General features: G+C 65.2%; 1 protein-coding gene across 16 annotated transcripts in view; it reads right to left on the reverse strand.

The window, feature by feature from the left end:
• Positions 1 to 112: 112 nt before the first annotated feature.
• TCF3 (transcription factor 3) overlaps positions 113 to 27,203 on the reverse strand; it is a 30,165-nt gene continuing 3,074 nt past the window's right edge. Inside the window, exons 3-19 of one of the 16 annotated variants that reach the window (XM_059388518.1) lie at positions 25,290 to 25,362; positions 14,727 to 14,800; positions 14,440 to 14,518; positions 12,608 to 12,675; positions 11,393 to 11,522; positions 10,697 to 10,746; positions 9,516 to 9,618; positions 9,276 to 9,439; positions 9,069 to 9,201; positions 8,582 to 8,640; positions 8,399 to 8,477; positions 7,614 to 7,687; positions 7,146 to 7,304; positions 6,941 to 7,064; positions 3,437 to 3,572; positions 2,917 to 3,152; positions 113 to 728 (exon numbers count right to left, since the gene is read on the reverse strand). In XM_059388518.1, the coding sequence (XP_059244501.1) occupies positions 586 to 728; positions 2,917 to 3,152; positions 3,437 to 3,572; positions 6,941 to 7,064; positions 7,146 to 7,304; positions 7,614 to 7,687; positions 8,399 to 8,477; positions 8,582 to 8,640; positions 9,069 to 9,201; positions 9,276 to 9,439; positions 9,516 to 9,618; positions 10,697 to 10,746; positions 11,393 to 11,522; positions 12,608 to 12,675; positions 14,440 to 14,518; positions 14,727 to 14,800; positions 25,290 to 25,362 (1,884 nt within the window). In that variant the 3' untranslated portion in view covers positions 113 to 585. Of the gene's footprint in view, positions 729 to 918; positions 1,146 to 1,174; positions 2,337 to 2,916; positions 3,153 to 3,436; positions 3,573 to 6,940; positions 7,065 to 7,145; positions 7,308 to 7,613; positions 7,688 to 8,398; positions 8,478 to 8,581; positions 8,641 to 9,068; positions 9,202 to 9,275; positions 9,440 to 9,515; positions 9,619 to 10,696; positions 10,747 to 11,392; positions 11,523 to 12,607; positions 12,676 to 14,439; positions 14,519 to 14,726; positions 14,801 to 25,289; positions 25,363 to 27,203 lie in introns of those variants that run through there. The other 15 variants (XM_059388520.1, XM_059388519.1, XM_059388517.1 and 12 more) reach the window with 15 other exon arrangements.

Here is a 27,203-nt window from a genome sequence, read left to right on the forward strand (position 1 = left end):
CGGCTCCAGGGCGGGGGCTCTCAGGTTCACGGTGGGTCTTTTCAGTATGACTTTTAATGGCCTGCTTGACCGTGAAATGCCACGCTCAGGTCTAGAAACAGCAGCAGAAGCAGCAAGAGACACGAAACTTTTATACAAAATTGTTGCTTACAAAACATATGCAAAAAAGCTTAAAAAAAAAAAAAAAAAGAGACCAAAAGCATCCTCCCTGCTAATTTTCTAAGACATTAAAAAAAATCTAACTAACGTTCTTTATTTTCCTTAAGACACAGGTCAGGCGTAGGCACGATTCACGGCTGCGGGAGAGCGAGCCCGCCCCGCCTCTCCCTCCCGCGAGAGCAGGTTCCGACTCCCGCGGTTTCTACTTAAGGCATTTTTTTCCTCTTTTCGGACAAAGTGTTCATCTCGCTTGCTTCCCGGTTTTGTTTACAAACAAAACAAAACAAAACTGCCCCTTCGGGCCCAGGCCTCGGTTTCAGGATCCATCGGGCCGCCCCCAAGCGTCGGGACGGTGAGGCCCAGGGTGGAGGCCGTGCTGCCGGCGGGGACCGGGCCGGGTCGCTGGCCCCGGGCAGCGCCCCCTCCTCACAGGTGTCCCGCGGGGTTGTGGGCCTCGCCCAGGCCCGGGTGAGCGGCCGAAAGCACCATCTGGGGATCTCCGACCACGCCCGACACCTTCTCCTCTTCTCGTCGCTTCAAGCAAGCCGCTTTGGGGTTCAGGTTACGCTCTGGGGGGAGGGGAGAGCCATGTGGGACAGGGTCCCTCCGGGAGCCTGCGGGCGCGGGGCCCTGGAGAGCAGAGCGCCGTCGGGGATGCGAGCGCCCCGCTGCCTGCGCGGGGAGCCCACGGGGCGGGGCCGGCGGGCCGGGGGGCGGGGCCGGCGGGCGGGGGGCGGGGCCGGCGGCCCGGGAGCCTACCTCGCACCTGCTGCTCCAGGCCCAGGATGACCTGCACGGCCTGCTGCAGGATGAGCAGCTTGGTCTGCGCCTTGTCCGACTTGAGGTGCAGCTGGCACATGCGGCCCAGCTCCCGGAAGGCCTCGTTAATGTCCCGCACGCGCACCCGTTCCCGCGCGTTATTGGCCATGCGCCTCTCCCGGTCCCTCAGGTCTTTCTCCTCCAGGGACAGCACCTCCTCCGTACTGCTGGGTCACAGCACCAGGGCCTCCGTTAGCGAGGAGCCGGGCCGGGACGGGCGGGCGCGTGCCCGAGGACAGTGTGCGTGCGTGTGTGTGTGTGTCCGTGCGTGTGCATGTCCGTGACCGCGTGCTCCCCCGGGCTCGGAGCTCCAAGCCTGTGTGCGCACCTGGGACCTGGCCGCAGGCGAGGCTGTGTGTGTACTGACGCCCCAAGGAGACCAGCGCAGGGGCGTTCCCAGGGGATGGAGGGGGGGGCCTGAGCCCCCATCAGGCCATCTGCGGGGAGCTGGGGGCACCCCACGCCCCCTGCCCCTCCTGGTACCACCTTCCCGGCTCAGCGCACTTGCTGGCAGGACTGTGTGAGGGCTAGGCCAGGCAGACCAGTGTGGGCGGGAGAGGGCAAAGACCCCGGCCCAGCCATCGCTACCACGAATGCCCTGTGTGTCCCAGCGGAGCGGTGACTGAGCGCCGACTCTGCACCGGCCCCCATCACACACAGGACGGCTGAACGGCTCAGACGCCGGGCCATGAGGGCTGAACCCTGGTTCAAGTCCTGCGAAGCATCAGCCACGTGGCTCTGCCCAGCAACTTCACTCTGTGTCCTCAGCGGGACACCGGCCTCGCCTGGCCTCAGGGACGGGAAGCGGGGTGGGTGAGGCCTGGCCCTGGTGTGCGTCCCACGGGCAGAAGAGGAGCCCAAACACCTGCACATGAGCAGCGCCTAGGGGCCCTATCCTGCTCCCACAGTATGGGAGGGGGCTACGCCCCTGTCCGCCGGTCCGCCCACCTGCCCCTGGGCCTGAGCAGATCCTGCCAGGTGGCGGTGGCCCCCGACCCCAGGACAAGCGCGCAGACCAAACTGACAGGCCTGAGGCTGGTGCACCCCTTGGTCCCCTTTCTTCCCTCAAGTCCCAACTGGGAGGCTTTGTGGGGGAGAAAAGACCCCAAGGTCGCAGCCGTCCGGGGCTTGGGCAGCAAGTGCGAGGTAGGAGGGGCTGCCATGGAAGCGGAGGGGCGGGTGGGCTGGGCTGGAGGGAGCTCGAGAGGCAGAGAGCAGAGAGGTGGGCGCGGGGGACACAGCGGGGTGCCCACACCACCACGGAAACACGGAACCCTCAGAGCAGAGGGGACAGCAGGCCGGGGGTGGGGTGAGGTGTGGGTGGGGCGAGGGCCCCAGCTCCGGTCCAAGCGACAGCGCTGCAGGAGAGAAAGGGTTAAAGGGCATGGAGGCGTGGGTGGTTGGCGCGTTAAGGAAGCAGCTGAACTGGGGAGCCGAGTCACATGAGGGCCTTCCTGGCTCCTCACCAGGGGATGGGGGCTGATGGGCTGGAGCGCCCCGCAAGGATGTGTCTGTTTGCAGCGACAGTCACCACTGGCCCTGGCCACAGGGGCCTCAGCCAGAAGACTACAGCCTCCCTGAGAAAGGAGGGCTGGGGCGGGCAGGGCTCCCTGGGGTCCAGGATGGAATTCAGAGCCAAAGTGCCCAGGTCTGCAGAGCCACGGCTCCCAAGAGTATCAACCTCCCATTCCCAGAGGGGACACTGGGGCCAGGCTAGACGGCCCTGTGGTCAGAGAGGGAACAGCGACCGCGGTGGGGGAGCTGACAGCAGGGCAGGACAGTCACTGCAGGGAGAGGCACAGTCACAGCAGGCAAGGCGGTCACTGCAAGGGGAAGTCACAGCAAGGAGGGGGACAGGCGCAGCAGGGGAGACTGACTCCAGGAAGGGGGGGCAAGCGCGGCAGCAGTGGCGGGGGAGGGAGCGGCGCCCCCACTGACCTCGCACCTGCTGCTCCAGGTTCAGGATGACCGACACGGCCTGGTGCAGGATGAGCAGTTTGGTCTGGGGCTTCTCACTGTTGAGGTGCAGCTGACACATGCGCCCCAGCTCCTTAAAAGCCTCATTGATGTCTCGGACCCGCAGCCGCTCGCGCGCGTTATTGGCCACCCGGCGCTCCTTCTCCCGCTCAGCCTTCTGCTCTGGGGGGAGAAGGTCGTCCTCGTCCTCGTCCGGGCTATGGGGCGGGCCCGGGGGGCCAGAGGGAGACAGTGAGGCGGGGGGACAGGCGGGGGACCCGCCGACAGCCTCGCGCGGTGGGCGCCGTGTGCGTGTCTGCGTGCGCGTGCGTGTGTCCCGACGGGCGGGGCGGCCGGGGCTGCGGGGGGCACTGTGTGCATGTCTGTGTGTCCTGACGGGGGGTCGGAGCGGCCGGGGGCTCCGGGGGGTCGTGTGCGTGTCTGCGTGCGCGTGCGTGCGTCCTGACGGGCGGGCTGCGGGGAGCTGCGGGGAGGCGGGCACCTGGTCCGAGGCCGCGGGGGCTTCAGCTCCTTCTTGTCCTCCTCCGAGTTGTCGGCCGCCGACGTGTTCTCCTCGTCTTCCTTCTCCTCCCGTTTGATCTCCCCGGCGCCCGAGACCGCCCCGACGCGCGCGAGTCCTGCAACGGGCCTGGGCTTAGCGTCTGCGCACCGCCCCGGGCCGCCCGACACATGCCCGCTGCCCTCCTGGGAGGCAGAGTGAGGTCTCTGGGGAAAGCCAGGCCTTCGTATGCAAAAAAACAAAAAGAAAAAGAAAAAGAAAAAAAAAGGCCCAGGGGCGCCTGGGTGGCTCAGGCGTTAAGCCTCTGCCTTCAGCTCAGGTCATGATCCCGGGTCCTGGGATCGAGCCCGGCACAAGGCTCCTTGCACAGCGGGGAGCCTGCTTCTCTCTCTCTCTCTCTCTGCCTCTTCCCCTGCTTGTGCTGTCAAATAAAAAAAAATCTTAAAAAAACAACCCAACAATAAAGCAGCAAACACACCTAGAATCAGGTCCTATCTCACACCACACAATCACCAGTTCCAACAGAGGAGGATCTGAAAACCTTCAGAATAAAGTGCCTGGAAATCCTGCTGTGGTTCAGAGGGGAGGACCACCTCCTACAATCCTGAATGAGCTGTTCTTGAAAAAAACAAAAGAAAAACACTGATAAACTGGACTATAGCCTAACTGAGAATCTCTGGTTACCAGGATCCCACCAAGAAGAGAACATACGCCGCAGGATAGAAAAGACCGGTTCGGAGCTCCTGGGGGGCTCAGCTGCTAAAGCAACTGTCTTTGGCTCAGGTCACGATCCCGGAGTCCGGGGATCAAGTCCCACATGGGGCTCCCCGCTCAGCGCAGAGTCAGCCTCTCCTTCTGACCCTCCCCCTTCTCATGCTCGCTGGCTCCCTCGAATAAACAAAATCTTAAAAAAAAAAAAAAAAAATCACGTGTCTGGTAAAAACCAAGGAAGGTGAAAAGAACTCCCACGAGTGACCACGAAAAGGACCAGGAGCTCAAGAGGAAAACAGAAAGCTCCCAGGTGGGCGATGCGTAGACAAGGAAGTGGCCATCTGCTTCACGGCACCAGCCGTCCATGGAAACGCAAACCGAGATTCGGCAAGTGGGGAAGCCAGCCAGGCAAAGTGACAGGGCCCAGCATCGGGGGCACTGCCCATGGGAGGCAAGTCGGGACAGTCTGGTGTCATCGGGAGAGGGTAGATCCACACAGACCCCCAAACCCCACAACCTGGAATTCCACCTGAGAAGCTCCTGTGCACATGCTGGAGACACATTACAGATCATTCCAGAAAGCACCTACTCCAAGAGTAGAAAGTTGAAACAATCTAATGTCCCAGATCAGGGCCCATCCTGAGCCCCCGGCAGCGAGGTGGCCCTTGCTCCCAACGTGAACACGCCAGCCAATGCCAGTTTCAGAAAAGCCCAAGGCCATGTAACAGAACACGGGTGTGAAGGCACACAGCGGGGAACTCGACAGTGACAGCACAAGACACACCGGGAACGGGGCCTGGGCTCAGCCAAAGATGACTGGGAGGGCAGGGCAGGACAGAGCAGGGTAGTGGGGGGGAGAGGAGGGCAGGGGAGAGCAGGGTAGTGGGGGGGGGGAGGGCAGGGGGGGGGAGGGGGGAAGGGGGGGGGGGCAGGACAGGGAAGGGTAGCAGGGGGGAAAGGAAGAGATGGGACAGGAGCAAGAGCAGAGCAGGGTAGTGGCGGGGAGAGGAGAGGAGGGCAGAGCAGGATGCAGTGGGGAGGAGAGCAGGCAAGGGGAAGGGGAGAAGCTGGGATAAGGGACTCAGCTCAGGGAATGCCGGCCCCACAGCACAAACGTCAGGGCGCACCAGGCGCTGTGAGGGGTCAAGCTGCACCCCAGCCGCCCCCCCCACCCTGAATCGTGGCGACTTTAAGTGTCCCAGAGAAATGCCCTGTGTGATAAAAGTCATAAAAAATCAAGAAATAGGGGCGCCTGGGTGGGTCAGTGGGTTAAGCCGCTGCCTTCGGCTCAGGTCATGATCTCAGGGTCCTGGGATCGAGCCCCGCATCGGGCTCTCTGCTCAGCAGGGAGCCTGCTCCCCCCCCCTCTCTGCCTGCCTCTCCGTCTACTTGTGATTTCCCTCTGTCAAATAAATAAATAAAATCTTTAAAAAAAAAAAAAAAAATCAAGAAATACACAGCAAGGCCGCCTGTCACACTCAGGCTGGCTTTGAGGGGGTGTGCGGAGGCCGGCCAGGGCCCCTGCGCCAGACAAGAGAACCTGCCCTAATGTGGGAGGCGTGGGGTGTTCCTGGGGGCTCGGGACACCAGGCGGTGCCCAGTCCCGGCATCGTCTCAGGCCGTGGTTGCCCACACGGTGGCAGAGTCCACGTCCCCGCGCCTGGGACTGGCCGCCACGAGACCCTCACGGGCCCGTCACCACCACCTCCCTGCAGCCTTGTGCGAAGTGCTGTCACCTCCTCGGTATTTCCCCAGAAAAGTCCACAGCCCACGGCCGCTGGCCACGACCCTGACCCCACGTTGCTGCAGCGTGGCTTCTCAACACCAGCACCTGACGCGCCTGCCCCCCCCACCTCCACACCGTGCTCAGGCTGGGGCTCTGCTCCGCTTGCTCTGCCTGGGGAGCCTGCCCTGGCTCTGGACTCCACCTGGCGCCCAGCGGTCAGCAGGCTCCCTGAACCCCAGACCTGCATCCCACCATGGCCTCCACAGCTGCAATCCTGTGGGCTCTCTGCCTTGGGAACCCAGAACGCACCCCACTTCCCGGACCAGCACCATCCACTCCCCCCTGCGGCTTCAGCGGTCACCCATCATCCTCAGCTGCCGCCAGAGGGCGCCTGTGGGCACTGGGTCTGGCAGCTCCTGACCCTGCCTGAGCCCTCCAAGGCTCCCAGGTCCCTTGGGGTCAAAGCCCAGGTCCTCCCATGTCCACGGGTCAGGACCTGCACGACTTGCCCTGTCACCTCCCTGACCTCACCACCTCCCTCTTATCCAACACAGGGCTCCTCACTACTTCAGCACACCAGGCATGGTCTCGCCCAGGGGCTTTGGCACATGCATCTCCCAAGCACCGGTCTGCTTCCCCTCCCTGCTCCGCCCAAGTGTCACGACCTTGCCGGCCGTCTCTAAAGCTACGAGCACCCCTGTGCCCCCCCGCTTGCCCCCAGCATCCCTCCTTCTGCATTTAGTCCACAGCTGCTCACCCCCCCGGGGATGGGGTTTCTGATTAACTCCTGGTTTACTGCCCAGGGCCCACACAGGCCCCAAGCACAGGGCTGACGCCGACCACGAGAAGTGCCCGGGCTCCACCCCTCCAGGAAGGAACCGGCCACTGCCCTCCCGAAGGGCTTCCCGGTGCCAGTGCCGGTGCCGGGTGGAGGGGACGCTGCGTGCGGGGAGGGGCCCCAGCCCAGTGCCTGACAGAGAGCATGCCCCTGGCCTAGCCCAGTGCCCTGAGCCGGCCACCCCTTCCCGGGCCCCCACACTGAGGCTCACCGCTGTAGGAGTCCGGTGGCCGAGCGAGCTCAGGGAGGGCGCCGGGCTGGCTGGGGAGGGCCACGTGGTTGTGCAGGAGGCTGCTGCTGCCCGCGAGGCTGTCTTCCGAGGGGCCGCCTCCCACCTGCGGACAGAGGAGTGGGCTCGGCGGTCAGGGCCTGCCCACTCTGACCCCCTGCCCAGCCTGCCCCCAAACAGCACTCACCAGGCCTGTGTGTCGGCCCCCCAGCGGCATGACGGGGCCAGTAAAGCCCGAAGCCAGAGCCCCGTGGTTGGGCAGCAGCCCGTGGACATCCGCCGAGGCGCCCACTGCGTGGCTACGCAGCACGTGGATGGCCTCGTCCAGGCGGTCCTCCATCTTGTTCTGCTGCGGGCAGGGGAGGGGCAGCGGTCAAGGGTGCAGGCCCCTGGGGCACTGCTTGGCCCTGGGGTCCGGCACACAACCTGAGCCTTCGTTGGCTAGCGAGGCCATGTGCCCCACAAGTGACCTGCCAAGGGGACCCCCGAGCAGCTCTCCGGGGACACGGCTTCCAAGCCCTGTACGCTGGCCACAGCAGACATGCTGAGCTGCCCTCACGGCCCACCCCCCCGGCCCAAGGTCCACATGTACCGTGCCCTCCCCTGGCCACACGTGCCCATGAGGGACAGCGTCCACCCAGCCCGGGAAGCTCACCAGGCTGTGGAGACCGCCGTCGTAGCTAGGCGATAAGGCACCGGGGGCTCCTGGCCGGGGCCACTGCGATGTCCCTGAAAAGGGTAGGCGGCATGTCAGCGGGGCCCCTGCAGGCTGCGTGTCCAAGTGGCCCGACTCAGAGGCCGCACGGTCTGCGAAGCCCGGGCGGGCCATATGGTGGCCCCCATGCCCGCCGGGCCAGCCAGGCTGTTCCTGGGAACCCACCCAGCAGACGGGTTCCTTTCTCCAGAACCCTCACCCCACGGGGAAAGCAGCCCAGTGGCACATAGAGCAGGCGCCCCAGGGACCGGCCGGCCTGCCGTACCGGTGGTCCGCCACAGGGGCCCTGCACGTGCTCAGCAAGGCGAGGGTCCCTGAGAACCCCCGCTGCAGGCTTTCTAATAGAACCACGTGGCCTTCCAGGAACCTGACCACAAGCTGACCCCCAGGAAGGTCCCCTCGGGGACAGGATGACCAGCCCCTTAGCAAAGCCGAAACCAGGGCCCGCCACTGGTGCCCACCAGACCCTGCGGGAACAAACGCCAACCTGTCCACGCGTGGGAGCCCAGGAGGGGGTCTGGCCTGTTCCTCTGGCTCTTGGACTCCCCGCCCTGTCCCTGACTGTTCGTACAATGTAGACTGGACTGGAGAACCCGTTCCGGAGAGCCTTCCGGATGCCCGCGGGAACCGGAGCCCTGAGGCCGGGGGTGTGCCCAGCTCTCCACACACTCAGGGCTGCAGGCCTCATGCAGCCCCCATCGCTCCCCAGCAACCCCCCCACAGACCTGCGAGACCCTGGGGGGAGCCCACGGGGGTCGAGGGGCTGGAGGAGAAGTTATTGCTTGAGTGATCCGGGGAGTAGATCTGCAACAGGGATGAGAAGACAGGGCCACCAGACGGGGTCAGGCGCCAGCCTCGGGCACTTGCCAGCCCAGCCACCCCCGGCCACCCCATGTCCCACGCCTCACCGAGGCCAATGCCTTCCCAAGGGCATCCCCAGAGCTGCCAGCAGTAGTCCCGCGGGAGCCTGGGGGGGGGGTGAAGAGAGCGGAAACCGAGCTCAGGGACAGGACCTCCCCCGGCCCCGGGCCCAGCTCGGATGCCGGTGCCCCAGCTGCCTAGCGTGGACGCCCTCACCCAGCACCGGGCACCCCCATTCCAGCTGGGAATGGCCTGGAGTCCTGCCCTCTGCCACCACGGCAGCTTTAGGGACAGGCGGGCAGGCGGCAGGACCCAAGTGAGCGATTTCCCCTGGAGAATCTGCTCCCCCAGACGGAAGAATGGGGACCTGTCCTTCAAAGGCCCATTTCCAGACATTGGATGTGGCCCGCGGGGCCTGATGCAGGGCAGGCCCAGGAGGGGAAGGACGGAAGTGATGAGGGCCCGACCCCCGCACCCAGCCAGGCTTCGAGCATGGAGGGGCCCCATCCGGAAGCGGGGCAAAGGGGTCGGTACCCAGAAGACTGTCGGCCCCGCTGACGGGGGGCGTGTGGCTGGAGACACCGCCATAGGCGGCCGCGGGGGCCGAGGAGAAGCCGGACGCCGCCGGGAGCCCGCCGTTCACCTCCGTCCCGTGCAGCTGGTAGCCCTGTGGGGGGAACGGGGTCACGGGGGTCCGCTGAGGGTGCTGCCCACCCACCCCTGCCCGTCCCACAGACCTACCATGCGCTCGTGCTGGTGCAGGCTGCCAAAGCCCGTGGTGCCCCCGACAGAGCTGCCACCGCCTGGTGGGAGGGGCAGGGGCGAGGAGGCCCCGCCCAGCACCGGCCCAAAGCCCGCCTGGCCGGAGGGGCTCCAGAGCTCGGCCGCGGGGTGCAGGCTGCCATCTGTGGAGGTGCACACGGTGAGAGGCGGCCAGGGGACCCGCAGCCCCAACCGTCTCAGGTGTGAGCCCCCACGCACCTGCCATGTAAAAGTGGGGGGGATAGGCGCTGCTGGGGGCCTTAGCAGATGCATAGGCGGTGCTGTCCCTGCCGTAGTCCTCACCTGAGCTGGACGGGTACACCTGCAGACAGGCAGGGGCTGTCAGGCAGGAGGGGCCTGAGTGCGATGGGGGACCCGTCCCCAGCCTTGCCCTCCAGCCACCAGCCCCTCACTCTGTGGGCTCTAACGCTTCCCCTGGCCAGCACCGGAGGTCGCGGGGGGTCTTCTCCTGCTCTACCCTCCACCTCCCATCCCGCCCCTGCACCAAGTTCCAGCGTGTGGCTCCCGAGGCCTCTGCAGACTGGACCCCTGACCAAGGACATTGTCCCCTCCTGCAACCGGCCAACTCCTCCCGACCCGTCCGAGCCCAGCTCTGATGCCCTCAGCCGTGCCTCTTCCCCGTTCCCCGGTTCTAGACCCCCCCCTGGGCCCCAGCCCTGACCCCAGGAGACGTGGGGGTGCAGAGGCCGGGCCTGGAGGAACAGCAGGACCGCGAGGTGGCAGACGAGTCCCAGGAGCAGAAGCGGGGAGGTCTGGGGGAGCTCAGCTCTGATGCTCCAGGGGACTGGGCTGGTGGCTCAGATCGGGGAAGCAGGGGGTTGATGACGTCATGCAGCAAATCTTCAAAGAGCCCGACCCGCACTTCCCGGCTGCAGGGTGTCCGCCCCGACCCTGAACTGCGGTCAGCCCGGGGGGGGGGGGAGGGGGGTCAGTGTGGGTCAGCCCACGGGGGGCAGCACGGGAGCCAAGCAGAGAGGGCGGCTGGGCCAGGGACCCCAGCAAACAGCCTTTGTCCCCAGTGACTCCATCACCGGAGTGCGGTGTGCTAAGCCCCTCCGGGCCCAGAACCAAGGGCAGCGGGGGTGGGGACCCCATGAACTGGACCCCCAGGGCGCCTCCAACCCACTCCCGCTCCCAGGGGCCCATCACACCGTTCCCAAGGTGCCTCGGCCACAGAGAACATCGGGCCCTCTTAAAACATGGATCTGAGCTAGACCCAAGGAAGAGCTTCCCAGAGGCCCTCGTGGCTGGCTAGGTCAGAGCCACAGCCCCGGGAGAAGTCACACACAGCCCAGTGCCTCCCCGCACGGCCATGCTGTGCACCCCCTGCGGAGAGGGCCCCGAGTCTGGACCCCGGGTCTGTGTGCCACTCAACTTACCGAGGACGGGAGACCCGGCGGCACCTTCCGGACCTTCTTGGGCTGTGAGTCTGTGCGGAGCAAAGAGTGAGCCCACCGGGCCTGCCGGGCCCCCACCCCACCCAGCCAGGGGCACGGAGGAGAAGGGTGGGGAATAAGAGACCCCCGAACCTCCTACTAAGGACATGACCGAATGCGGTCGCAGACCCATGTGCACAGGGCGGAGGGCAGAGCTCGGGTGAGGGGTCTGCGGGGGGCCCCTCCCTGCGCTCCCACAGTCACGCCTCCCCGGTGTGGGTCCTGGGCTTGGCAGTTTCCCTCCTCGCTCGACTCAGGGACCCTAAGTCTCAACCCGCTGGGCTTCCGCAGCCGCTCGGACACCAACACATGTGGCCCAGTGGAGGGGGACTGGGCAAGGCCTCGCCTCTTGTTCTGGAACCAAGAGTCTTCCTCAAGGGCCACTGAGCATGTTTCTACATGTTTGTGTGTTGTGGGGAACGCTGCCGTTTAAGACACCCCCAGTGCAGCCGGAGGTGCTGGCGGGGCGTTCTCAAGTGTGAGAAGGCCATGAACCTCCAGTGGGCGAGACGGCATCCAGAGCTAATAGCCTCCGCTGAGCCGGGCACACGCCACCCAGGTTCCGGGCCACAGGACCCCGACCTGCTACTTCCGCGGGAGACCGTTCCCCCGCACCTGCGCCCCGCCTGCCCCACTCACCCAGTCCACCTTCCGCGGCTCTGCGCCGAGCATGGCCGGGGTAGGAGTAATACTGGACGCCGGCCTTGGGGCCTGAAGGGGACAGCGGCCCGGGGCTGCTGAGGGCCAGCTCGCTGGGTGGGAAGCTGGCCTGGGGGGCGAGAGGGGGCGGTTGTCAGGGCGGCGGGCGGGCACCCGGCCCCACTCCCAGGCCTGTCCTGCCGGTGCACACACCAGTGTGGGGCCCCACTCGGACCCTCGTGAGGGCAACAGGGACCCTCGGTGGGAGCTCCCTGCCTGCCCCGCTCGGACGTGCCTCTGAGACGCGACGGACCACAAGCCGCAGTCTTCCGCAGAGAAGCAAGACTGTTGCCACAAGCCCACAGCCCCACTCAAGGGGCTCAGTACGCAAGGCCCGTGTCCAGGCGCTACAGAAAACCGCTGGGCTCACTCCACGCTCAGCCTTTTTTTTTTTTTTTTTTTTTTTTTTTTAAAAGTAGACAGTTTAGCTTTGCAGATCTTAGTCTGAAACACGCCTCTTTTCCTCAAGGGCAGAAACTGGGGTCCGAGCCAAGGGCAGTCCCCCGCCTCAGGCTTCCGGTCTGCAGAATGGGCACAGGTGCCACGGACACAGACGGGGTGGCCTGGGCCTGGCTGGCGTTCAGCCGTCACAAGTGCCGTGTTCCTATGGGAGGGCACGGCATGCGAACGGGTGGCACGCCCTGGCATGAGGTCCAGCGCACCGAGGAGGTGCAGGCAGGGGCCACGGCGGCCGGCTGCTGTCCACCTGCCCCCACAGCATCCCAGCTGGACCAGCATGGGGAGACTTTCACCTGTGCTGGGCGCCCACGGGGTGGGCTGCCTGGGAGGGCAGGCAGGGGGCACCTAGGACCAGCAGGGGCAGTGGGGGGCAGGGCCTCAGAGCTACCAGGCTGGCTCCGTGTCCCCGCCTGCCACTCAGGAGTGGGCCCATGTCTCTCAGCCCCCGCCACACTGTGCATGGTGACCCCCAGCCTGGGCCCCAGGTCTAGGAGCTGTGGCATGGGGGCCACGGCCTCCCAAGCAACCCACCTGCCCCGTTCACAACCAGCCGACGGCCTGGCCCAGGGAGCCTGCTGCGGACGGGACGACAATCCCAAGGGGAAAGGCAGCTGGGCAGGCCAACGACCACAGCCCCCGCTCCGGGGTCAGAAGGATCAGCAGACCCGGGGCCCTGGCCTCCAGCACGGGCCTCACCTGACTCAAGCCGCCAACCCCCGCGTCTCTCCCGAAGGTGGTGTACGCACTCCGCTCGCTGCCCTTGCCTGGAGGGGGAAAGACTTGCTGGGGGCCGACACCAGGGACAGCGTGTCCCAACAGGCTGCCCCGGCACCGGGCTCACGCCAGCATACAGTGAGCACTCCTCTGTGCGCAACACGAGAGAAGCCCTCTGAGATGCTGGTCTCCCCGTCGGCCCGGGACACAAGCAAGAGTCAGGACAGACACTGCCCCAGGAGAGCCTTCAGGAGGCTCAGCAAACCACCAGGGTCCCCGTACATCCCGCGAGGTGGCACAGCAGCGACAGGCACTGGCCCCCCTTCCTCCACTCCACAGATGTCGGGAGGCATCTGTCCCCAGGCAGCTGGGTTCTGGGGACAGGCTGGGGTCCTGTGGACCTGTGAGGTTCAGACCCAGCCAGCAGCTAGCTCAACAAGCACGTGACACCCCTGGGTGAGAAGGGGCCTGTGGGGACGGATCCTGCCCAGCAGCCCCAGTGTAGACGGGCGCCTGGGTCTGGCCTCCCCTGAAGCAGAGTCCCTGGCTCAATCAGGGTCTAGCCGGGTCCTGGTGTCCCTGGAGGGGGACTGTCAGCAGCCTCGGTGAGATGCTCGGCCATCTGCCCAAAATTACTGCCAAACTAGGGAAGAAAGTCCCCCAGCTTCTTTACCAGGAAGTTACAATTTTGGCTAAGCTCTTCGGAACGGGTGTTGTTGGTGGATGGGGGGGGGGGGGGGGGGAAGCTCCACAGAAGGTGCCCCCAGTCCTGCCTCCCATGAACCCTCGGGGCAGGCAATGCTGGGCGCATGGAAGGACAACCAAGGCCTAGAGGCCAGAGGAGGGCTGCCCTGTCCAGAGAGTGAACAGCGGTGGCAGAGGGGCGCGCGCGGAGGGGTGGTGCTTCCTTCCTCCAGGGGTCAGCAGGGCAGCAAGGAAATAGAGGTTAGTGAGAGAACCCGGTGTCGCCCGTGAGCCCAGTGGGCACAGAGCAGGGACTGGAATCCGTGCGCCGGGCCTGCACAGCAGTGGGAGCTCCCGGGGAGGTCTGCACCATGCCCACCTCGCCGCCAGTTCGCCGGGCAGGCCTGGGCATGACATGGCAGGCCTGGGACCCAGCTGGGCTCTCGGCTCTGCTGACCAGGCCCAGCCGTGGGAAAAGACGCACATCAGGAAGCAGCAGGAGGAAGGAACAGGCAGAAGGAAGCAGACCCTGCAGGGGCACAGACCGCCCCAGGCCACCACAGGACGGGCCCTCACCCTGCTGGTCTGGGAAATGGGCCCAAACTCCCACCACACAGGCTGTCCCTGGCGCCACGCACGGCCCAGCTCCCGCCCTGCACCCGGTCCCAGGGCCCTCACAAGCACGCACTCACGCACCCCCACAAGCCACGGTGCCCTGGCGTGTCCCTTTGTGCCAGGCCTCACGTGCCCGTCTGCAGGTGGGGGAGGCTGCCAGGGCCCGGGAGCCAGGCAAGGCCTTACCATGTGCCATATGGAAAATGCTGTGAGGGTCCCGGTCTCGCAGTCAGGACAAGGCTCCGGAAGGGACCGTCCTCGCCTGGGTCCCGGTGGGAGGGACTCAAGCCCAGCCTGCTCGAATCCCGACCTTCGCAGGCCCCCTCATCAGAAGCGCCCAGCCTGGCTTGGACTGCCTCCTTGAGCTGCCAGGACTCCCGAGCCCGCTCTCCCATGGGCAGCAGGCCACGGCCACCCACGTCCTGTGCGCCGGGGGAGCCCACCAAAGCACAGGGGCCCTGAGCTCACGCCCCACACCCTGACGACCACGGGGGCGGGGCCACGCGGGCACTCACCTCCAAGCCCGGGGCCCAGGAATGTGGACGAAGACAGGCTGCCGTGGGGCTCGCTGAAGTGCGTGCCATCCCCGTAGGTCTGTGAAGGCAGAAGCCATGAGGGGGCTGGGGACAGGGGATCCAGGAGGCAGGCATGCCGGCGAGTGCCCGAGTCAGGGCCGGCACCTACATCTCTGGGCCCAGGAGACCAGGCTGGCCTCTGCCTCCCCCATGAGCCTCAGTTTCCCATGTATTCCCCATCCCAGAGAAGGGAAACCCAGGTCTCAGGCCTCACAGAGGCTCCTTACCCGGCTGGGGTCAAAGGAGGAATTGTTCTGGTCACCAGTGGCCCAAGAGCCTGAGCTGGGCCGGTCCTCCAGCCCTGCAGGCAACAGAAGAGAGTCAGGGCACCCTCACCCCCAGCCTGCTCCCAAGCCAGCTGTGGCTCCCAGCAGTTCAGGGAGAAGCCCGGGCCCTTCCTGACCCGGCCCTGGCCCAGCCCGCCCTCACTCTGCCCCTATCTAAACTGCCAAGGGGCGCCCGGCGGGCTCAGTCAGGAAGCGCACAGCTCTCCATCTCAGGGCTGTAAGTTCGATGTAAGTTCGAGTTCTACATTGGGTATAGGTGTTCCTTAAAAATAGATTTTTTTTTTCCTTAAAAATTTTATTTGTTTAGAAGACACGGAGAAAGATGCAGACGGAGACACAGAGGAGATGCAGGCTTCTAGATGCGGCGCTCGATCCTGGGGCCCTGGGATCATGACCTGAGCCGAAGGCAGACGTTCAACCAACAGAAACAGCCAGATGCCCTACCAATAAAATCTTGAAAAACAAGACAAACAGCTGCCATTTATAGGAAGCTCCCCATACACCCTGGCACTCAGTACACCTTCAGGCCTATAGTTCAAAAAGCAATTCTACTAGCTACCTCTGCCAGCAAACTCCTACCAGTCCATCAAAGCCCCAGCCATGATGCCCATCCTGGGCCGAGCCCTCTCAGAGCCTCCTCCCTGCAGCATCTCGTTTCTCCCTCAGCCTAGCGCTGACCATGAGGAACTGGGGGCATCTGTACCAAGCTCAGTCCCTCGAGGACACCGTGAAAGCTTGGGTGTTGGCAAGTGGGGGGGTCTCTTCCTTCTGTCCCTGACAACTCAGGAGGCAGAGCCCCTCCTTTGTTAAAGTAACAACTCAGCTGCCACTACCTTCCAGGGCCAAGCTGGCAGCCCCTTCGGGGTTAAGAGGCCCCAGCGAGGAGAGGCCCATGGCGCAGCAGGAGTTAACCCACAGGGCAGAGGATCGGGTCTGGAGCTCTGGGTGGGGCAGGGTGTGACCCTTATCTCCCACAACAGTCCGGGACACCACCCAAGACTCCCCAGCCAGGAGGCACAGCGCCTTCCCAGGCCGGGCTCTACCCCATCCAGGCTCTACCCCGTCCACAGGAGGCAGCAAGACAAGGCGACCTGACAAACACTTGTGGGGCCGGCCCTGGGCTCCTGCCCGCCCCAGCACCGGCCCTCTGTCCGGTTTCTCTCCTCTGGAACTGGAGGGTGAACCACCGCACTCTGCAGGCCCCAAGGAAGCCTGGGGCCGGGGGAGAGGGACCTGTCCCCAGCCCCTCGACCATGCCGTGACCCCACACAGTGGGACTCTGGGGAGGTGGCGGGAACCCTGGGACCCTGGGGGAGAACCCTTGGGCCGGCCCACCCCCACCCCGTTCATCTTACTCGGAAACTTCTTCCGAACTTCATGCTGTTGCAGTGCTTCTGTGCCAGTCATCATCCCCCCAAACTAGTGTTTAATTGCTACCTGATTTGCATAATTATGCATATTAATCCATACACCTAATGAATATGCATATGCCACATTCAGATTTTATTTTCTAATCAAAAATTTCCACCGTGATTGCAGCGGGGGGGGGGGGGCTGCCTTAGCGAGGCTGGGGGTGTGTGTGCACCCAGCGGGGGCTCCTGTGGTCCCAGAGTCCAGCCCGCATTTGCCACCAGGTTTGCAGAATCCGCACCAGGGAGTGGAGCAGTAGCCCATGAGGCAGGGGTGACCTTGGGCGATGCACCAGCAGCAAGAGCCTCCCCTCCCTCTACACCTGCCTGCCTGCCGCCTCTCTCCTTCTGAAGCGGCCCCCCACAACATGCCCCCGGAGGGGCCAGGACCCCGCCATGGTGAATAGGCAGGCCATGTGCCAAGACCACAACAGACCATGTCTGAGGGCAACTCCAACTGGGTGCCCGCAGCCTACCCGTGTGAAGGGCACCCAGCAGCCCCCACAAGCTGCCGGCTTCCCTTTCTGGGGAAACCCTCACCGGCCTGGTCCCCTCGAGAAGTCAAGACTAAGGACGGCCCCTCCCCCCTACTCACTCACTGTTATTAACGCCCCCACCGGTTAGTCCTACGTTTTAATGACCATTATGAATATTCACTACATTCCTTGTTCACCTTCTAATTAGAACAGACTAACAACCACGCGCAGCCGTCAACCACGCGCAGCCGTCGGAATGCGATCCTCTCAGGCCTCTCTTCTCCAGAGAGCGTTTCTCGCGCGGCAGTGGAGGCTGCTTGGGGCAGGGGCGGGAGCGGGGCCGGGCCAGGGCCGAAGGCACTCTGCAAGGGCCCACACTAGGCAGAGCCCAAGGGCTCAGCGGGGCGGGGAGAAGGAGCCGTGCACCTGCCCCAGCAGCCACAGCGGCGAAGGAGGACCAGGCCACAGGTTGAGCAGCCCGCCCTCCAGGAGGCCCGGGCCCCGCCCCCACAGGCCTTACCCCGAGACAAGGGGGCTCCGAGGGGCCCCCCCACAGACACCGGTGGCCCGTCCTCTGCCAGCAACTGCAGCCAGATACCACAGCAGCCCCCCCAAAGCCCCGGCACCCCCTGCGCCTCCCGCTTTCCTAGAGGGCTACCGCCATGCGAGCCATGCGACCACGCCCGCTCGTTCCCCGAACAAGGCCCCTTGTGGAGCAGCTCAGCCAACCCCAGGAGGAAGGAAGACTCCTGAAGCTGGCAATGCCGTAGGAAGCAGCCCCGACCAGGGACCAGGGACCAGAGACCAGGGCTGGGCTCACACTGTGGGGCAGGCAAAGCCCAGGTGGTGACGAGCCCGGCTCCAGGAGTGCACCTTCCCCCAGGTGCCCAGCTAGACACCCAGAGCGGCCTGCCCCCCTTCCCCCTGCCGGCCGGTCCGAGCCGGCCCTCCATGCCCACCCGTGCCATCCCTGTGTCGTCCTGCAGCAGTGTCCCCCACCAAGTGGGGTTTCCAGCCACACTCCAGACCCAGAGAATTTAAGGAAGCCCCCCCCCCACCTGCCACAAACTGTGGCTCCGCCCCCCAGCAGCCCCCGTGGTGCCGACAACCCGTCACCCCCTAATCATCCCTGACCAGCCCTAACCCTGGAGTGGACCCCCTCCAGCCCCGCACCGCGCACACCCCGAGCTCTGCCCCGTCAGACCCCGCACCCGCAGACTCCTCGCCCTCCCCGGGGGCAGTCACCTTCCCGTGCCCTCCCAGCCCAGGGTCCTCTGGGTCTTCTCAGCATGGCCCACGCAGGGCCAGTGCCCCAGAAACACCCTTGCCAACGTCCGGGCCTCCCTCCCTCGCTGGACCTGCCCCACGGGCCCGTCTCCACGAGCGCTTCCGCGGGTCACCCTGCCTGCTGGCCCAGTCCCCGCCTCGCGCGGCTATGCGTCATCGACGTGGCCAGAGTACGTGGCAGCTGGAAGGACCTTCCGCTTCGGTGTGACTTTCAATAAACGTAAACTCAGGCGACTGTCTGTGGCCTGTGGTGGCTGTGCCGGACAGCGGGGGCCCAGAAGTGAACGACCGAAACGAAGCCACCGCTGCAGCCGCCGGCGTCTTAACGCGTCGGAGAACCCCACTGGGCGGATGCTCTCGGCACTCCTTCCTCCTCTCGGTTCACCGCGCGGCCACCGGACCCCACGCAGACCAGCTCTCTCTCTGGCTCTTCCCGCTCACCATCAACCGCCCCCAAACAGCAGGCGTGCGTCAGGGAGCCCTGCCGGGGGTGGCACAAGAGGTCTGGCAGAGGGTCACAGTCACCGCCAGGGTGGACATGGGGGCAGCCCTTCCTACGCGGGGCTCTCCTCCTAGGACTTCAGGATTAACTTTTTTTTTTTTTTAAGATTTATCTGAGGGAGGGCAGAGCTGAGAGACTCTGGAGCAGACGCCGTGCTGACTGTGGATCCCGATGGGGGGCTCGAGCCCACGACTCCGAGATCAGGATCTGAGCCAAAACCAGAGTTGGACGCTCATCTGGCGGAGCCTCCCAGGCGCCCCAGGGGTCGACGCTGACCTTCCTGTACCATTTCAAAACGGGCAGGGGCACACCAGGCCGTGCCCTGAGCCCTGGCTCACTCAGGCCACCCAGCCCACGTCCCCGCCCCTGTGCTTTATGCTTTGTCTTCTGTTCACACGCAACAACGCTTCCCTGTCTGGTGGGCACAGCTTCAGAGTTTAGTAAGTTCTCCAGACCTGGCTGCGACCAGAACAGTGAAAAGGGTCAGAAGCAGGTTAGAGGGAGCACCCGGGTGGCTCAGTGGGTTAAAGCCTCCGCCTTCGGCTCAGGTCATGATCTCAGGGTCCTGGGATTGAGCCCCACATCGGGCTCTCTGCTCAGCGGGGAGCCTGCTTCCTCCTCTCCCTCTGCCTGCCTCTCTGCCTGCTTGTGATCTCTGTCAAATAAATAAATAAAATCTTTTAAAAAAAAAAAAGAAAAAAGAAGCGGGTTAGAGAACATCGCCAGCAGGACGCAAGAGGCAGGTGCTGGGCAGGCCCAGGACCCCGGGCACATCTGCCAGAGCGTGGGGGCAGGAAAGCAGGGGCCCCCATGCGACCCGAGAGCAAGTGGACTGGAGACGGAAGAGGAAGTGAGGAGAGGCCCCACCCCGCCCCCTTTAAGAGTAAGAGGACCCCCAACCTGGGGTTCCCCGGGTGGCAGAGCCAGCCCCATGTAAGGCGGGTCCCACACACACGTGGTAATTCACAGAGGAACAGGGCTGCAGGGCTACGCTGCGGAGGGCCGCCTCCCTCCCGCAAACTTCAGGAAGACGACCGACCCATTTCAGGTTCAAGGGGGCCCGTGTGGAAGCCGAGTGTGGGGAAGGGAGGACCTGCCCCCAAGGTGAGCGCAGAAGCCAACCCGGGGCTTCCAGGCAAGAACGGACAGAAGACAGAGACACGCGGGGATGCCCAACGTGGACGGGGGGCCCGGATCGGGGGTGTATCTCGCAAACAGACCCCCCGAGGCGGCAGCCACCGGGCACCCTTAAGGGAGCAGACGAGACTTGAGAGAACAAGAGTAAGAAAGCGGAAAACGCAAGCCGCGCGGCAGCCGCCGACACACAGAGACTTGGGCAGCAACCACGGCAGCGGTGCGCAGAGCGGCCACGTGGCAAGGGTGTCCCCACGCGGCGGGGACGGTCGGGGCTCCCAGAGGATGTGTAGCCCAGACCTGGCCCACCCCCACAGCCTGCGCAGCTGACGGCCCGGGGCCGAGCCCGCGGACAACCTGAAAAAAGGAGCGAGATCGCGAAGGGGGCGAGAGACGCGCGTCCTGATGTCGAGGACGGCCGGGGCAGGACCCTGGGACGGCGATCCGCACACGGAGCAGCGGCGGGAGCGGGGAGAGGCCAGGTCACCTGCTCGGCCCTCCGTAACCACTGTGCCCAGACTCTCACCGAGAAACGTTCCCCCGAGGGCGATCTGTCAGGCAGGGAAGGGGCTCACCACCCCGCTTTCCTGCAGGAAAGGGACGTCTGACGTCCCCTGGGGGCTGGGAAGGCCACATCGGGAGGTTCACACACGTTACTTAAGACCCCGAGAGAAGCCTCAGCAGGGCTGCGGACCAGCACGGACCCCCCGAGACCTGCTCCGGAGAACATGTGGCCCACGTGAGGCGGCGAGGAAGTGTACAGATGGCCGTGGCCGGGCACCTCGGGAGGCCACGCACACACGGCACACGACGTGAGCAAGGAGTCAGACGTCCAGGGCCCAGTCGGGGCGGGGGGGGGGCTTCTCAGAGGACAGGCCCGACGGAGACAGCCTCGCCGACCTGAGCTCCGGGAGTCCTGAAACCCAGCACCCCACCCCCCGCACACACAAGCCCTCGGGGGTGTGCAGGGAGCACCTTGGGGCCGCAGCTCTGCACTCTTGACCACAACACGAGACGGACAGACGCTGGCCCCCTCCTAGGAATCAGGACTCTCCGAAGGAACGTGACTCAGGGAGAATGCTCTTTAAAAAGAAGCACCAAGTACCTCGAAAACACAATGGATGGCCACGTGACCACGGCCACGGCCCCCAAGAACACAACGGGACAGAAACACGGGCCCCGCGACACCAGCCCTGAGCGGCCAGGGTCAAACACAAACCACCGCCACAAGCTGGACAGGAGCCGGGGAGAGAGGAGCAGCCGGGTGAATGCGCGCCGGTGCGGCCGGACGCCTGCTCCGCGGTTCCCCGGAACGACCGTGAGCGCGAGAGAGATGGAGGCAGCGGAGCCTCGGACAGAGAACAGAGAGGGAAAACCGCCAGATGCAGAATCGAGGCGTGGACTCTGCCTCCCGACAAACAGGGACAGGGGATTCCGGAAGCCGCCGCCGGCCACGTCACCATGTGTCCCGACCGAGGGTTTTCTCCACAGACCACGCCGGAGTCGGAAAGAGGCGCAGACAAAATCACGACAGGCCGCGTCACTGCAGGGAGGAAGGGGCTCGGACGTGAATGGGGAGGCAGGCCGGGTCCCCCACGCCAGACACCGTTCCCCAGAACCAGGTCCAGAGCGTGCAGAGGTCACCCACAGAAGCCCCTGGCCACGCGACTTGGGACCACGGGCACAGGCCGGGCCGGAGTGGGCCGGTCCTGGGGACAGTGCCAGGGTGCAGCGGCGAAGGAAAGCAGAGACACGCTTCTCGGGGACACCACGTGGGACCCGAGGGAAGGGCCCCGGGTGTGATACACGCACACCTACGGCAGGAGGGACCTCCAGGCGACCACGGCGTCCTGCTGGGGGCTGGGAAGGCAGCAGGACCACACTGGCCTTGCTGACGGTTCTGACAAGCCCAGGAGCACACACCTGCGGTTCTGGAAACCCCGGCCACTGCGCAAAGGCACACGGCATCTGCATGGGACAGGAGAGGTGAGGGGCCCAAGGATGGCTGGACAGGTCAGCTGGAAAACCAAGCCAGGGGACGAACACGAACAGGGAAGGGATGTCAGGAGGCCAGCAGGACGGAGAGGGCCCCGGACCACGGCATCCTCACTGGAGGCTGCGGGACAGAACAGAATGGAACCGTAGAAAAGCCAAGGGCCTTGAACCTCAGTTTCCATAGTTTCTCCTCGAAACCACACAGGTCAAGACAAAAAACCTGAGCAAACCGGGGAGCCGAGGCAGGAGCAGGACCGGCCGCGCAGCCCCCCCGGGTAGCTGAGGCAGGAGCAGGCGGAAAGGCGGGAAAAAGACAGGACCGCACGGCCACCTGGCACCCCAGGAGACGCCCCCACCCCAAGGCGGATACGGACACAACCCTGTTGTAACCCCGTTGTCACGCGGACGCTGCTTCCCGGCGCTCTCCCCTCCCTGCCCCGCGCAGCTCGGCCGGACCCCTCGGCTCCGATTCGGTCCGCGGTCACACGCACCCAGCAATCCCGACATCTCCCGGCGCTCAGGTTTCCTTACTTTGTTCTGGTCTTTGGCCCTTTCTTCCTGGTTCTACGGCCCCGTTCTCCCGGGGTACGGCTCGCACTCAAGTGTCTTCTCCTCCCACGTTAAGAGGTTTCCCCGGTGGCCACCGCAGCGGGAGCGGCCTCTCACGGACACGGCTATCTAGCGAGGACGGGGTCCCCACGAGCCCCGGTTTCGGGTCCGCTCCCCACCGCGCTGAGAGCTCAGCGCAGCCCCCTGGAGAACGCGTCGCGCGCACTCGGCCGGGAACGGCCGCCCACACGACGGGGATGGCTCCTCCGCCGTCTCTTCCCACCCCTCCTCACCCCTCGGCCTCGGGTAATAGGCAGCAGCGGCCCTCGAGAGCCTCCCACCTGTGCCGCCGAACGAGTAGCGTCCCGGGACTCCCGGGGGCTCTCCGGCGCAGCCCCAAGGCCAGGATGCCACAAGCAGAAAGTCCGACAGCGTAAACGTGTCATCTAGGAAACGTCAGGACTAACTAAAAACCTCATCTTTAGTGAGTCACAAATGAAATCGGGAAACAGGCCACAGCACAGATCACAACAGACGAGCACCTTCCGAGGGGAGGAGCCGCGGCAAGGAGCGGCGGCAGAGCGTGGCCGGAGCAGCCGGGCTTAGCCGGGACGGTCAGGAGCGACAGCATGATCCTCTCGCTCACTCTCCGCCCTGTGAGGACGCGGGACCCTCATGACCCAGGGTCGGTGCCTGGAACGCGGAGCTCGGCGCGAGCGGCGACAGCATGGGAAGATACTGCCGACACCCGCGACGGGCGTCCCGAGAGCCCTGGTCAGCGCGAGGAACCGATCTCAGAAGGTCCCGCGGTCTCGCGTGGTTTCAGTGTCCTCGATGTTCTCAACTGGACAAAACGCCAGAGCTGCAGAACAGTGGGTCAGCGGCCGCTGGGCTGAAGGGCGGCAGGCGGGTGTGACTGAGGTGGCAGGCAGGGACAGGTCGGCACCTGGACCGTGGTCACGCGCTGATGGCGCCCCGGCCGGGAGACAAGCGTGTAGACCCCCCAACACACAAGCAGTGCGAGCCGTGCGGAGTGCACACGGGACGGAGATCTGAACCACATCTGGACTCTACCAAGGTCGGCTCCCAGGCTATGGGTGCAGGTCACGGCTGGGGGAGGGGTGCCCTTGACCACCTTCTACGGGTCTCTTCCTAGCAATCCAGGACGAGTCCAAAGACGACGGTCAACTCCAAAGAGGGGCCGGGAGTAGGGGTGCATTTGCTCAAAACAGTAACGAAAACTCATCAGAACAGACCTCACGGCTAACGAACTTTTGAAAAGGTGTCCGCCCACAACGAGTGACCTAAATGCCCCCAGAAATGGCACAGTCCTTGTCACCCGCCCAGCAGGAGGAGACGCGCAACAACTTGCACCAGAGAAGGCGCTGGGCCCGAGAGGTACGCTCGCGGGACTGACCTCCACGGGACCCCCGCCCGGCCCTGGCTGACTGGGTCGTCAATGGAGTCCCGAGCGGAGGGATTTCACCCCTAGCACGCCCTTTGTTCGCACTTCTAACGAGAAAGCTGCAGAGACGCGTGTCCTCTGCCCGTCTGTGCATGGCGACTGGTGTCCAGTGGCCTCGGACCCCACAGTCCCTGGCAGACGACACACCGTCACCCGGCTCTGAGCCTCATGGTCTCCAGAGCGCACACACCAGAAAGCTTCGTCCTCTGAAGCATTCCCCAACCCAGGTGCAAACCGGGAAACCTCCGGTGTGCACGGTTCCGGGTCCCACACCCCACCACTGGAGCAGAAGGCCAGGCAGACCCCCCACGCCGCCCGCGGAGCTGCGGCCCACGCCCGGGGAGCTCGCACGAAGAGAACAGGCTGACTCGGGGACGGGACGGAGACCAGGACGCGTGAGGCCAGCCGGCCCGGAGGATGCACAAGGCTGGCGGGGCCCAGGAGTTCCCGGGACCCCCGGGGGAGCTTCCGGGGCCCACCTGCCGAGGACCAGCCCCATCAGGCAGAAGGGGGGGGACGCGAGCTCAGAGCAGGGAGAACCCATGAAGGGCCAAGCCCACGCCCGAGCCTGCGACCTCACGGCAGGGCCAGGGGGGCTCCTCCAGGATGCACCCACCTCCAGCTTCCGAAGCCCTCACGGCCGCGGGCTCGCTGAAGCCCCTGGCGGGCGGCAGACACGTGTCCTTTTACAGATGAGGAAACTGGCTCGCGGGCCTGCCGCGTGACTCAGGTGACACGGTGTCTCCTGCCTGGGGGGGCCCTTCAGCTCCGGTCCTTGGGTTCCCGGTCCCACGTCCCCAGCCACGCCAGGCTTGGGCTAGTGCTGATGACTCCAACGGATCTGGGTGAGGAGTCTCCGGCTGCAGACCCAGAGCAGGGGCCTCCCAGAGTGGAACCAGCACACCCTGTCCCCATCCCAAGTGGCCAGGGCAGGGCCGCGAACGGCACCTCCCCCAGGAGCTGTGGCTTTGACTCGGGCTGCCGGCCCCAAGTGGGCACTGGAGGAGGGAAGATCACCGGGGCAGACGCTCGGGGGAGACCAGGGAACGCCTGCGCCATCTCCTCCAAGGAGACCCCGGGCCTGACCCTCTGCCCAAGCCAGACAAAGGGTAGCACCCCAGCTCCTGGGAGGTATTTCTGGGGGATGCAGCAGGACGGCCTGTGGGGATTTCCACAGCTCAGAGACGACTCGGTCCGCCTGCAGCCACTTCCTCAGGCACAGGGGGGCCGGCATGCGGAGGAGAGCGGACATGACACAACGTCCCTCCCCTTGTGGGGTGTCTGAACACAACCCACCCCTGAAAACCCCTCCTCCCCCAGCTAGAACACACGAGATACCCTGGGGACTTCTAAACAACTCCCAGACAAACCCTTCTGTCCCAAATCCCAGAGTCACGGAGGGGGGCTCCCACGCCCCCGGGGTAAAAGCCAAGACCCCAAGGCCCTGCAGGACCTTCCTCGCACCCCCTGCCCTCCCTACCCGCAGTCCCTCCGCTGCTCCTCTGACTCGCCCGCACCCGCTGTGCTCCAGGCCCTCGCACAGGCTGTGCCCCTGAACCCCTCGCATGGCTCCGCTCAAACAGCACCTCCTTGTAGATGGTCCCCAACCACCTCCGCTTTGCGACTCCCTCCCCCCCGCCCTGCTACCTGACCAGCCACCTGCTGCCCTGAGCCACAGGGTCCTACCTGAGCCTCCAAACTGGGCGCCGGCCAGGGAGGTGGGCCGGCCCTTGCCGTGGGCCGCTGGCAGGGGGAACATCTGTAGGGAGAGAGAGAGGAGTGTGGGGTCAGGACACAGCTCTGCCTAGGGGCCCGTCTCATGGGAGACCCCAGGCAGGAAAAGCAGAGAAGGGGCCACACGGCACGCAAGGGAGCCCAGCCCGCTGCCGGCAGCGTTGCTGAACTGGCGGCTCTTGATCTTGGGGACACGAGTGTGAGCCGCACACCGGGTGCAGAACTTACTTAAGTGGAACACAAGAACCAACTCTGCTGTTCGCAGCCGAGTAGCCGCGGTCAGCCCTGGAAACCTTCTACCTGAGCTCAGAAGCCAAATGACATCTTCCTTAAGTTCCAGCTTTAAAAAACCAGAGCCCTGCTCCGGGGGCCGGCAACAGGGGGACTGTGCACACGCCCCTCGCGGGGCCAGACCCCCCGCCCCGCGCCCCGGACCCTGAGTGGCAGCTGTGGCGAGGCCAGGCCGCCCAGCGGCTGGGATGTGAGGAGGCTGACCGGGGTCAAGCGGCCCCACGTGCCACGTCCTGTATTCCCTGGCTGCCTGGACACCCGCATCACACCTGCCCCTCAGGAGAAATGGCGGCCCGGAACCCCAGGAAGCTGGAGGCACCTGGGAAAGGCGGTGCCACCCCCACAGGTGACCGGGAGGCCGTCCTAATCCTGAGTGCTGTGTGGACCAGCCCCCCCCCCTCAGTTTACCCAAACGCACTGTGTTAAGCCCCTCAGGATTAAACAGCTTCGCGGCATTAGCCAAGAAAACCCAACACTAACGAACCCTTTTGCCACACAAAACAAAACACACCCGGGCCCTACCCCCAGAGTCCAGGCTTAGATTCCGGCTAGGGTGGCTACAATCGGGGCCGGGGGCTCCCTGAGGAGCTGCTGACACCCCCAGCCCCCACCACCACCCAACTGAGGACACGGACCCTGCAGGCGGCACTCCTGGGGCAGCGTCACCAGCCCTGGGACAGTCCCAGGACGGGGAACCATGTCCCCACGCCCCGTCCTACAGGCCACGTGCTCACCCGGCCGCGGCAGGCCAGGCAGCAGGGGCTCATGGGAGGCGGGGAGCCCGGGGGGAGGCAGGTTCTCACTGGGTCTGCACCCGCTTGGGGCGTGGCTGTGCTCGCTCAACTGGCCCAGCCTCCCCAGGGTCCTACTCTCCCCGGTGGGGTCCTGGCCCACAGGGGCAGCAGAGGCCTGCACCGAGGGAGGGGCTGGCCGAGCAACCAGAAGCCACTGGATCCCAGGCCTGGGGGTCGGGAGCCAAGCCCCTGGGCATGGGAGGGCCGCATTCCAAGTCTTTGTTTTGTGCCCTAGGGTACCAGGGGCTGTGCTGACCTGGCATTGGCCACCAGGGGCACTGGGCCCTGTCAGTCCCCACACGCCTGCTCGTACCCTGCAACACCCGCCTTCTCTTCTCCGAGAGAGACCCAGGGCCCTGACCACATGGCACACTGAAAGCCAGTCCTGCAGGTGCCCTCCGCGCCCCAACGAGCCTCCTCTCCCCCCTCGGAGAGTTCAGGGCCCGGCAGCCCGTAGCACCGCGGCCGAGCTGTTCCCTTGCGCTGTCCCGACAGCGTCGTCTCCTGCACAGGAACCGGGCCCCGGCGAGCGCTACCCCTCCTAGCCCTCCTCAGCCTCACGCCAAGCTGATGAGAAAACAAATGCACCGGGTTTCTCCGGGGCAGGTGCGAGGGAGCCGCTAAGGAAGGACCGCAGGGGAGGCCAAGCTCTCGGCACCCCGGGACCGGACCAGGCCTCTCCCCTCGGGGCGGCCAAGCTCTCGGCACCCCGGGACCGGACCAGGCCTCTCCCCTCGGGGCGGCCAAGCTCTCGGCACCCCGGGACCGGACCAGGCCTCTC

The sequence above is a fragment of the Mustela nigripes genome, chromosome 2, assembly GCF_022355385.1.
Source record: "Mustela nigripes isolate SB6536 chromosome 2, MUSNIG.SB6536, whole genome shotgun sequence".
In the NCBI taxonomy this organism is placed as follows: Eukaryota; Metazoa; Chordata; class Mammalia; order Carnivora; family Mustelidae; genus Mustela; species Mustela nigripes.